We start from the raw sequence: 12500 nt of genomic DNA, 5'->3' as shown, positions 1-12500 counted from the left end.
TCTGTTTAGAATTAAATGTTATTATTTTCAATAACGTGAGCCTGTCAATCATAGGGAGGGAAGATTCCAATCCGTTGGACGGCTCCAGAAGCCATCACATACAGGAAGTTCACCTCAGCCAGTGACGTGTGGAGTTACGGCATCGTCATGTGGGAAGTGATGTCATACGGCGAACGACCATACTGGGACATGAGCAACCAAGATGTAAGCGGCACTGCTCCACACATCTAATGAATTACGTGCGCTTGTCATGCCTTCAGTGCCGGCGTTCCCATACTTTCCAGAAGCGCACGCAAAGTTTTAATGCTCGGCTTTATCGCGCTATTGTGCGCCATGCCAAGTCACACAAACGGCCTGAATGGCGTAGTTCAGCAGGATCAGCCGTTCATTTCCTCTCCCCTGTTTCCTAGGTGATAAAGGCAATAGAGGAAGGCTACCGGTTGCCGCCGCCCATGGAGTGTCCGCTGGCTCTGCATCAGCTCATGCTGGAGTGCTGGATGAGGGAGCGAGCGGACAGACCCAAATTCAGCCAGATCGTCAACATGCTGGACAAACTCATACGTAACCCTGCCACGCTCAAGAGGACGGCGGGAGACGCCAGCAGGTGAACATGCGCATCGGAGATTTCCATTCACATTTTATTGCTAGTGTGGGTATATTTTGGTACTGAAGTACGTGTTTGACATTTATCAACGCTTATTAAAAAAATCTTTTGTTCACGTATGAATATGTGTTAGGTTTTTCTGTTCTTCTGGAGACGTTTTCAGAAATGCATTCTTGACAGAAAGCGGATTACAATTTCTGTAATCTGTAACCAGAAAGATTGCTAATTTTTTAAATGCTTATTTCATCTGCCATCGTGTTGCAGCTATTTCCAGAATGCGGTTTAATTAATTTTTTTTAAAGAGGTTAATAATGCATTAAATCAAGCAATTGCGACAGAAACGACTTTGTAATATTAGAAAAATATTTGCGTTTTAAATAAATGCTTTCCTTTAATAAAAATGTATTAAAAAAGTAGCAAATCAGCATATTAGAATAATTTCTGTAGAATCGTGACTGGAGCAGTGATGCTGAAAATTCTGCTTCTATTAGTGATATTTTAAAATATATTGCATTTGCTTTTTTACATTTTTAAAAAAGTGAGCATGTTCAAAAACATAAAAAATATCACACAAAGCCCAGACTTTCAGCCATTGTGCGTATTGTAGGCTTAACCTAAAATAAGCTTTTTGGCACACACACAAATACAAATACAATTCTGACAAGTTTGCTTTCTCGGGATTAAAATACATTCTCTGACGTTGTCGTCCACAGGCCCCACCCCTCCACGCTTCACCACGCCCCCTCCGAAGGCTCCGCCCCCTCTTTGGGTTCTGTGGACGAATGGCTGAAAATCATTGGACTCGAGCAATACAGAGAAAACTTCAGCACGGCAGGATTCTGCAGCTTGGAGAGCGTCTTACCCATGAGTCACGAGTGAGCCTCACATTACACACTCTATTACGCGCCCCGATGAGCTTGAAGATGACTTTAGCTGACCAAAACTCCCTCTTTCACAGGGATCTGGCCAAGATGGGAGTCTCGTGCAGCGCACATCAGAGGAAGATCCTGAGCAGCGTGCAGGAGTTATTGTCTGGAATGCATCACAGGCAAGACACAAAGGTTCCTGTCTGATCCGCGACGAGGGGGGAAAAAAAAAAACAATGCATCATGTTGCTTAACATGGAGGGACGGAATATTTCACATCATTCTTGCACTTTAATTAATGTGAACGGTATGAAGATCAGAACGAATGAGCTAAACTGCACTTTTCTGGGCCGCTTTGCGCTTCTATGAGGAACTTTCTTTAAGTCTAAGGATTTTAAACTGGCATTTTGCCGACAATTAAAATGACTTAATGCGTCTCTCTGGATGAGATGTTTCTGGCCCTGTTGTTGTAGGCGGCGGGGCAGTATTTTTCGACAGGCGAAGGTTTGAGAAGTGTCCTCCTCCTGTAAGTGGAAAGAACTGTTTCGGCTAAGTGCAAACAGACTACAAAGCTTTTCACCTCAGGATCTTTTCGGGAATGGCCGCTCGTCATCGGCAGGAAGGAATTGTTCCCCCGTGGATCAGATTCGAACATTATATTAAAAAGGATCTTTTGCCTCGGGAGATTTTGAGCCTTCGCAAACGAAACTAACAGACCTTTTGGACGGTGTGTGTTTGTTTTATGAAGGCCAGATGGGAGTTTCAGAGGCATTGCTGAATGGAAAATTATATTGCTTTATTTGTTGAAAAAAAAAAAAATACATAAAATAAAGGGAACGAGGAGATAGATCCAGATACGATTAGTCTTAAGTTACTCATGTTCCTTGTATCCAATCTTTGCATTTTTAAGTAGCAAAGTCAAAGACCGATGGTCTTTCCTATTTTCTTAGTAAATCTTGTTTCCTTTTCTCCTTTCAGTTTCATTTATGTCCACGTCTAAATAAGTCCTACGCAAACAGCTAAATCTGTGTATAAATAGTTTGAAAACTGCTGAATTGAATCATTGCGGGAATTTCATAGTCACAGATATATTTTTGAACATTTTTTTTTCACTGTACATACTCTAGGATTTTGTATGTACATAGTTTTTAATTGTTTTTCTTCATGATGTACATAATACCAGCAGACGCGTCCACGTAGAGCTTCTGAGCTCCTTCATCTTCTTCCTTTTTGTCTTTCCATGTTTTAACGAAACGTTTTTAATTATACAGCGAGCATAATACTCATGTCGGCGGTAAATTTAACATTTTAAAACAGCAGTACATTTAAGGAGGTTCGGTAACAGGCTGATGAGTCTTTTAATTTCACAGTTTCTGTATTTCCACCTTTAGGTGCACCTAACTTATGAGCTTTATTTATGATCTTTTGTATCTAGTTCATAAAATAAAATTTTGAGGAAATTGTTTGCAGCTGTCGTTTCACATTATCTACATTATCCAACATCCTACATTAGTGCAAACCAAGCGTGAAATCCTTTCCATAAGTTCATTACGAAGTTGCTCTTCGTAGTGTACGCACAGCTTGCAATGACCTTAATATTGATGCATTTTATGCAGTTTCTTTTTTTTAAAAGGGTTACTTAATTTTATGATGATTTCTGGTATTATGGAGAGTAGGCTCATTTCAAGTCTGACTATATCACTTTATCACAATATCAGTTTAAAGGATAAGTCGTTTGCTGATAAATTTACTTTTTTTTTACATAAAACAACATGCGTTGTTCACTGGTCAGACATCAACCAATAAAATGTCTTCATTCTTAGCCCCGCCCCCGGCTCTGCTCTCTCGCGTCTGCATCACTGATCGATCTATCTCTCTATAATAGATATCTATATAATATATCTATAGCTCTGCGTGAGCCGACTTGTGGTTGCACAGCGAATCTGAAATAAAATGCAGTTTTAATGTTAATAAAACTCTCGAGTTTTGCAACTGGCTTACTTTCGTACCGTCTTACGTAAGATGTCGGTGTTGCGTGATTAGTGACAAATGCGGAGAAGGAATAAAAAAAAATGCCGGTCACGAGTTAGAAACACAAAATGAGAGTTTGTACGATAGAATATCTGAGGATTTCCATATAAGCCACGAGGAGTAAAGTAAGAAAATGTTTAATTTACCAGCGGCACGCGCACGACGCATACATACTACGTCACACGCCGAGCGCTTGTTGCCCAACAGGTTACCACAGCCGGCGGAAGTGAGAAAAAAAGTGCTTATTACGTTTGAAATACGGATATTTATCTTTCAAAAACGCATGCATTCGCTACACGAGGGCTTTGTTCACCCCCTGGAGCCGTGTGGAGCTGTGCACAGCTTGCAGTGACATTGATATTAATATTAATGCATTGTATGAGTCGACCCTCTTTTTTTTCTTTTTTGAAAAGGGTTACTTAATTGTATGATATTTTTACTGCAATGAAAAAAGTGCCAGGACCAATTTTAATATAAGTCCGAAAGTCGCATACATCTAGGACGCTTCAAAAGTGAGTAAAACAATTAATTTTCATTTTTTGGGTGAATTAACCCTTTAACTCTCCTGTCTTTCCAGCTCAAGACCAACACTTTCATTTGTAAAGGGTTTAAACGTAAAGCTGAGCACAGGAAATCACATCCTGCTTCTGTTACTCCACAGATCTTCAGACTTCAGAGAGAAGAGTAGATATACTCTAATATACAATATCTGAGGCTTTGACAGGAAGCCTTCTTAAATGATTCCCTCCTAAACTCTGAAGAATGAAGGCCAGGGTTGCAATCGTCAAAACCCAAGCTCCTCCTGACAATATATTTATGCGATTGATTAAAATCAGCTGTTTCTGTGTTTTGCTTCTTGCTTTGCTTACACTAGTTTTTTTCAAGTTGTAGCATGATCTTGTCCGTGCATTTCAGAGTATTTCCTGCAGGTTGTTGTTGCTGCTCAGGTCCCGCTTTCTGAGATTGGATGTTGATCTGTGCATATATGATAAAAGTACAGTTTCTCAAAAATCTTTCAGCTGAACTAATACTGACTTCGATCCGTCACTCTTCTGTCGACAGGCTAGTTTGTGATCCAGTTGTAGTTTCTTTCTGTGGATACAAGTACAATATTTACAGTGCTGTAAGTCATCAACCCTCACTCACTCTTTGGTTATGCCCATTGTTTAAGCATTGTTTTCTCTCTTTTTTTTGTCATTTGTCAGTCTGAAGCATAACATAAGCCAATTACCTGGGAAATGTGAGAGTGAGAATACATTTATATTTCGCGATCATACAATATGATGCTTCCCAGAGAGAGCGTAAAGAGTACTCTTTCTTATTTCATTTTAATAGCGATAACTGCAAGTTATAATGAAAACTTTATTCTTCCAGAGTGTCAGGTGTTTTTTAGATCCATGAAATAATCACTTTTGCGCTTGTCATGTCATTACAAACCTGATTGGAGTTTGGTCAGTGAAGCGTTATCAGGTTTCTTGATATCCTGGTTCAGGTTTAATGGGCAGTCTTGCAGTCTGGATTATTAATATTTGGATTTATTTTCCTGCCTTTTGCTTGCTGTAATCTTGGATTTTCTCTTTTCTCTTGAACCTCATTTCATTCAAATCTCTATTCCTGAATCATCACCCTTGTGAGTTTTCCTAAATTCAGCGTTCTAGACATGAAGAATGAAAGTTTATGTATGTGCGCATTTATTATATTTATTTACATGTATTATGTACATACCTTGCATACATGTAACTCTTCACAAAAGTGATTGCGTTAGATTTGGTATCATGATTTCAGTCTCGCAGTGTTAAATGCGTCAGTGTCAATTTCTAGAGTTGATCACTGTTTTATGGTGATTTGGTGGTATTATGGAGAGCACATTCAAGTCTGTCTCTTCCAGATCATTCTCAAGGAGATATTTTCAGCTGGGAGCAGGGGCGACGCTAAGGGGGGGAAAGTTAGGACAATTCTAAGGGCCCACGCCCTTTAGGGGCCCCCAGAGATCTGCTTTATTAGTAATAACACTACTAGCAGTAAAGTAAAAGAAATTAAAAAATGCGTCTACAAAAGAGTTGCAAATAAAACAAAATTAGGGCTTATTTCTGCATTATTACACCCCTCTCTGATTCACTGCATGGTTCAGCCATGCACTACCTAGGGTAGTGTCGCTGCTGAGGGAGAGCAGGTGTTGAACTGTCAAAGCAGATATGTCATCAAGTTCAACAAAGAAGGATAAGTCCGGTCGTCAGAAACGACGAGCGAGTTTACAGAGAGCATAGAGAAAACAGGCAGACAATTACTCACTAAGTTTTTCGAAAAGAAAGGTATATGTTCATTCACGAAGCTTCCTTTGATGTAATGTTGGCGCTACTTGCATAGCGAACCACTATGTGCTACTCAATACAACAGGTTACTTTTTTCACCAGTGAAAATTAAACATGTAATTTTTTTTGTCCAGATACAGATCATGAATTTGTAGCCAGCATTGTCTTATTGGCTAACTATGCTAGCAGACTTTAAATACTAAATAATGAGCTCTTCCTGAGGATGAAATCACAATGCAATATTTGCAGCCACCTTTTCTGATAGTTCTCCTCTTGCTCTCCTAAACGTCATTCATAAAATGCAACTCCAGAGCGTTTTTGGAGAGGAGTGCGTTGCCCTGAGTATCTTTTGCCCTCTTCCAGTCACTGTTGCCTGTGGAGAGAGGGTATTCAGCAAGCTTAAATTGATAAAGAGCTATTTGAGATCAACCATGTCTCAGGAAAGGTTGAACAACCTTGCCATACTGTCCATTGAAAGTCAGTTGGCTTGAAGACTGAATTTTAAGGATTTTATTGAGGATTTTGCCAGCAAGAAGGCCAGGCGTTTGGCTTTTAGCATTTAAAGTCACTGGCAGGTTAAACAAAAGATTATTTCTAATTGATTTATGTTGTATCTCATTGATTGTTAAAAGTCACTGTTGCACTGTACTGTTGCCTCAGCTTCACTCCGAAAAATGAACAAGGATGGTTGTTGCGTGATATATTAATATTTTGTTTGCTTATAACAATTGTCTCTTTGTGGACTTGAAATGTTTTTTTCTACGAAGGTCCATTGACATTCAGTTATTTGCTTATATCTACAAGGAAGTATTCAGAATCCTCTTGCTTCAGTGTCTTCGGTCTACAGTGAGGATGATGCAGTCGTTCTTGCTTAAAGAGACCTCTTTCAGGTTTGAAGGTATTTATAGCATTTTAGCCAATGGTGTACAACTCTTGTGTGTTATTTTACAGTTATTTAACCCGTTAAGACGTTTAAAAGCCTCTTAGTCATTATTAACGTCTAATTAAGTTCATAATTACTTATATACATGAATTTTGTTATAACTCACCTAAGTGTTTCCAGTGCACACTTATCACTTTTGCAAAACTCTTCACCCGATTTAGTTTTTAGACTTTGCCGAGGTTATCTAGCGTACACAAATGCAAGCATTCTTTTATAGCATTAACAGGTACAAGTTTTGAATATACTGAAGAAACAGAAATGTTTATAAGTAATAAGAGCTTCTAACGCTCTCTCATCTCTCCTGTGCAGTCTAGTTTTACAGGTTACAGATCCTATTTGATGCTGATTATAATACAGGACTCGGTGAGTTTATTATGCTGTTTTTATCACATTTTTTCACATTCATCCGCCTGCTGACAGAAGCATGAGATCATATCAATGATGTAATAATTCTCTCTGATTTACCCAGCATCTTAATGCAAATAAGCTTCCAGTAAAGGTGTGTCATGAATATGCAGATGTATTTCCGGAAAGCGATTGATTATTTTTACGTGCAGGCCTATAAATCACTTGAGTCATATACGTACCTCAACGAAAATAATCCAAATCGGACTAGTCGTTCAGATTATATTCGCCCTGCAGATATTATTTACTAGATTTTATTTCTAGCAGCTATTATTTCAAGTGGAATATTACAGCAATTTACAGAATTCGTTAAAAGTTTTAGTCAGTTCTTTTAGACCTACAGGCCAAAGTTGTATAAAATGCATACTTTGAAGTGAAACTCGGTGGGCTCATATTATAACTGGTTCTTTATCGTTTGGGTTTAATGCATAGGCTTCATTGAAAACCCAGATTATGAAGAAACATCGTGCGCTTTGAGATGTCCTCTTGAAACACAAATTTCATCTCTCCACAGGTCACCTCAGCGTCCCGCGGTTCTCCCTGCGGAAGAGTAATCCTGTTAGGAGCGTCGAGCAGTCAGGCGTACGGGAATGTGCCGTGACGAGGAGAGATCAGGTGCCGTTAAAAAAAAAAAATGCATTTGATAAATATTTGCATAATCTATAAATACGACCAACAGCTGGTGCGTTCATTACGAACAGCGAGTGCGGCCAAAACGAGTGACAATACGGGTCTACTGTTAACCTGATAGCTATGCTTTTATGTTCTGGAGGAGACTGTATTTTAGTCCACATTCAGTCCTTTAGGATACGACTTTTCCATACACAAATAACAAACAAACAAGCTTCTCCATTGCCAGAATAGGAAACAAGCTTGATTTAATCTTTGTTGGGTAGGTTTGATGCTCTTTGATGTTATCGGGAGTACACATCATTTACTTAAAAAACTGTATTTTTTGCATTCTTTTCTAATAACTGATGCATTTACTTTAGATGAATAAATCTTGTTTTTAGAGAATTGTAATGAGGTTTATGCATAAAACTAGAAAAAATAACATTTGCCTGTGGGGTCAAGACAAGTAAACCAGTTTTTTCTTTTGAATTAAATTTATGTTTCTGACCCCACTGGAACGTGTGTTTTTTTTATGATTATATTTAGCATAAACCTCATAAATTTTTTCCTGTGAACTATGTCACGCTGTTTCCTCCTCAAGCAAATGCATCGTGTTTTATGCATCTTTGCATGTTTATGCTAGGGAAACAAGACAAAACAAAAAAAATTTTCATTGCTGTATTTTTTCATTGCTTTCTGTGGGCCTTGTGATATTTTAGTCCAAAAAACCTTCAGTTGAGATGTGTGAAATAAGACAGAATGAAATGCATTTAAAATTGAGAAACAAAACAACAAAAACAATTGACAAGGCAAAATAGATCTTGATGTCACATTATAAAGACCAGAAGACATTGTGAAAAGCATATAGTTATCTATAGTTATATATGTGATTTTTTTTTTTTTTTTTTTTTGTTTTAATGTCACTCTCACACACACTCACACACACTCACACACACACACACACACACACACACACACACACACACACACACACACACACACACACTGGTCTGCTCTGTTGCCGCCAGCATGACCTGCTGCTTTTCAGTGGTCACATGCAAAATGTGTTGATTAGAGAAGAGCAGAGAACGCCAGATAGACCACTGTGACACACACTTCTCTGGGTTGTCTTTTCCTTTCAGTTCAGCTCTGGACTAGATTTATTCTCAGTGGAGAGAGCTGTGATCGTCTCACTATTTTGAGTTCTCGGCGCACATGCTGTTCAACTTTCAGCCTTTTTCCCGCTTCGAGTATAGTGACTTTATTTCTAATCTCTCTCCTCCTATATCTAAATCCGTTGACAGGAGTGGAAGTCCTGACCGAGTTAGCACGCTGACCTTTGACCCCCCCAAGGAAACTTGATTTAAATGTAAGAACTTCCTGGGAAAAGGAAAACATCCCGTCTGTGTGATTTAATGTCCTTTTTACCTTTTGCGTCACTTAAAACTCTGCCCAGGTGAGCGTTAGCAAACCCATGCTCTGTCTGAAGAGTTTCAAATCCATTAGCTTTATATATTTTCCGGAAGTCAAAATGCTCTATTTATAGGTCCTTCTGGAAACTAAAGCATGTGTAAAGTACAGTCACATAATAAGTTTTGGTTTACATTGAGTGTGTGTGTACTTTTTATATAAATACACAAACATTAAGTATATATTTAGAAAATATTTACATGTATGTAGATTTATATATTTATACATAAATATATTTAATACATAAAAACTTATTTTTCTTACAAAATCTGTATTTTTAGACACTTGAGCTACTTAAAATGTTATTGTAATATTTGTACTAAAATAACTTTTTAATATTTGTAATACTTTTTACATTTATAATTTAAATATTTTTTTATAAAAAAAAAATGTGGTATTTATTGCAAAAAAAGCAATTTTACATGCCAAAAAATGACCAAAAAAAATCAGTTTTTGAAAGATAAATGCATAATCCTCATATTTTAGATAAACTAACTCGCGTATTCAAAGTGGTCAGCGATACGTGGTTTCAAATAGCCTCTTCTTGCTTATATTGGACGTTTTTCTGCTAATTGTTGAAAGTCTGGCAACAAGAGGCTAAGCGCAGGTTGGTCCGTTTATGAATATCGACTTCTTTAATGTTCTAAAAACAAGTCCACGTAATCAATATCTATGAAGACAAAGCGCCGGTGTTCTTCCAGAGACTGTGAGAACGAGAGAAAGACATTTCAGAGCGCTGTTCCTCATCAATTTCCTCTCTAATCCCTGCATAATTCCCTCAGAGTCATAAAATATCAGGCGAGACAGCTTTTCCTCCTCTTCTGGAGAAATTCCCGACTGACTTTCGTGAGAGAGGGATTTGGGAAGATTAAGGAGTAGTATGTAAATGACATGAGAGGGAAGGATTTAGGGAAGAAGGACCGTGGCATTCCAGAAGCAGGCTGAGATGGGGAGACGGGGAATAGATCCGGGGAATTTCCCTCGGTGTTCTTTTGCTACGGAGAGAGCAGAGCTGTGATCAGCGGCGTAAAGATTGATATTTGGTGCAGGAGCAGTCAGAGAGAGCTGGTGACCACGTCTCCGCGTGAGGGCAGCGTAGAAGGAGACGGGGAAGACGTGTTTAGCACAATTACGGACCGTTATACAAACCAGCTGTTCAGAATCCCAGCTCGTTGCCTTTTTTGGTAAGACCGGTGTCAAAGTTTTTGATCAGATCTCGAACGTAACCAGCGGTGAAACGCTGCAAAGTGTGGGGATTTGATAAATGAATCCGACAGAGGTTGTTGGCCCGTCTGGAACCTTTCTCTCCAAAATTAAGAGAGAGAACGACGCTGCGCTGGAAGTTCAAATCAAACGAAGTACGATATTTCTAGGAGTGATCAATAACTTAATCTAGTTCTGATGATAGTTATACTATTATCGTTCCTACTAATGCTCATTACTGTAAAGCAAAAAAAAATGTATGCAAAAACATAACATTTTAATGTGAAACTACTACATTGTGGTAGTGCATTTCATTTTTTCTTACTTCTAAATAATGACAGCACATTCCCTCCAGTGCTTAATGCTGTAATGCAAAAATGCCATTCTCATTATTTGCAAAAAAAAAAAAAGTATAATTTTATGTAATGCAAAAAAGCAACATTTAAATTCCAAAGCAATACACTGTAATTATGTTGCTTTCTGTAATACGTATGGTTTTAAATTCGTAACATGTTAATTTAATTGTAATTACATCTGTGTACTTTGTTTCTCCCAATAACCACTGTACTGTAGTGCAAAAAAGACATTAATTAATGCAAAAGGTAACATTTAAATTGTAAAGAATTTCACAGTGTGGTCGTATCTGTTGTTCTGTATGTATGCAGATTTAAATGCTTAAAATACAAATAATGGAAATAACTGAAATGACATAAACTGTAAAACGTCTAAAAACTTCTGAATTTGGGGAAAAAACAGATGGTCCTGATTTTTGGATTAAATGTGACCTGAACAAGGTTTCAGTTAAATTCATTGTGAAATGTTTTTTTTTTTTTTTTTAATGTAGCTTATATAAATAAAAACATTAAGGCAAATGATGAACTAAATTGTCTCTTCCTAGCGATGTGTACGAGAGCGCGGCACATGTTAGGACCCTCTCTGGCTCTTTCTTCTCCCCATCTCTCTCTCTCTTTCTTTCTTTCCTCTCCTAATTTCTCTCTTTCTTCACGGTATAGAGTTTTAATCAGTCCCAGCTGTATGATATTGCACGGCCAATTAACGAAAACCATTTGGCTCAGTCTCAAATGAGACGACCACATGTACCCCGTTTTCTCTCTTTCACACACACACACACACACACACACACACACACAAATTTTACTCCAGATTTCAAATGCAACTTTAATTTTTATTGTCATATTCTACGTAATCGTGTTTTACAAGATGCAGAAAATTCCCTCGCACGTTCTCCGTTTCAGATGCGGTGAAGTCGGAAGCCGAAACAAGCTCGTGAAAAATCTCGCTCAACTCGAATCGAAAAGTTCAACGTCCCCGAAAAAGCGGCGCGGCTGTCCCGGACACGTGAATACTGCATTCTGATGAAAGACCTCATTTAGCAGGCAAGACCTTTGCAGTTTCCTGTTGATAGTGGATCACAGCTGGAGGTCAAAGGTCATCTGTATGTGTGTGTATCTGTGTCGCCTAACACTCTGACAAAGTGTCTTTCGTTTTTCATTCTGTCCAACGTCCCTGATTGTACTATAAACAGACCTTTTTACTGGAGAGCTGAAGAGAGGGATATTTACCGATCGTGAAACCGTACGATATTTTCATCCTTTCGATAAAAGGGTTATGTTTTTCCTAGCGTGTCGCATCCCAGCAACATAAATAAAAAAATAAGGGTTACACTTTGACAGTTCACTTTAGACTTTCTACTAACTAACTTTGTAACTTCATGTCAACTAATTCTCATTAACACGTGTCTACTAGCTCTCGGAGTAGACTGTTAGGGTAGCTTTGGGGTTTTTTTGGAATAAGCTGACATATACTTGCAAAGTTTCTCATAATAAAGTGTTAGAAGATACTTGAAAGTCTACTAATAATCTAATGGCTGCTAGTCGACATGCATTTGCAAAATGACTTACTGTTAGTAGAATTTCTAAAGTGTATTATGCAAATAAAGTAAGAATATACATCATATTAATCCACTTTTTTTTATTTCAGTGGCTTAAGAAAGGCTTATTATGAATGATTTATGGAGGTAAGTGTTCACAAGT

The 12500-nt window shown here is 38.1% G+C and overlaps 1 protein-coding gene and 1 long non-coding RNA gene across 2 annotated transcripts in view; both read left to right on the top strand.

Moving 5' to 3' along the window:
* epha4l (eph receptor A4, like) overlaps window positions 1-2438 on the top strand; it is a 37711-nt gene extending 35273 nt beyond the window's left edge. The window contains exons 14-17 of the mRNA XM_043258697.1: window positions 55-204; window positions 411-604; window positions 1318-1479; window positions 1563-2438. Coding sequence (XP_043114632.1) covers window positions 55-204; window positions 411-604; window positions 1318-1479; window positions 1563-1677 — 621 coding nt within the window. The 3' untranslated portion in view covers window positions 1678-2438. The remainder of the gene's footprint in view (window positions 1-54; window positions 205-410; window positions 605-1317; window positions 1480-1562) is intronic.
* Window positions 2439-7060: 4622 nt separating this feature from the next.
* Window positions 7061-12381, top strand: LOC122358853. The gene is made up of 4 exons (XR_006252651.1): window positions 7061-7119; window positions 7676-7776; window positions 9078-9142; window positions 11703-12381. It is a non-coding gene; the product is annotated as an uncharacterized LOC122358853 (long non-coding RNA).
* The last annotated feature ends 119 nt before the right edge of the window (window positions 12382-12500 follow it).

The sequence above is a fragment of the Puntigrus tetrazona genome, chromosome 15 (genome assembly GCF_018831695.1).
Source record: "Puntigrus tetrazona isolate hp1 chromosome 15, ASM1883169v1, whole genome shotgun sequence".
Lineage (NCBI taxonomy): Eukaryota > Metazoa > Chordata > Actinopteri > Cypriniformes > Cyprinidae > Puntigrus > Puntigrus tetrazona.
The sequence above is the reverse complement of the archived record's forward strand: the minus strand, read 5'-3'. Positions and strand labels throughout refer to the sequence as shown.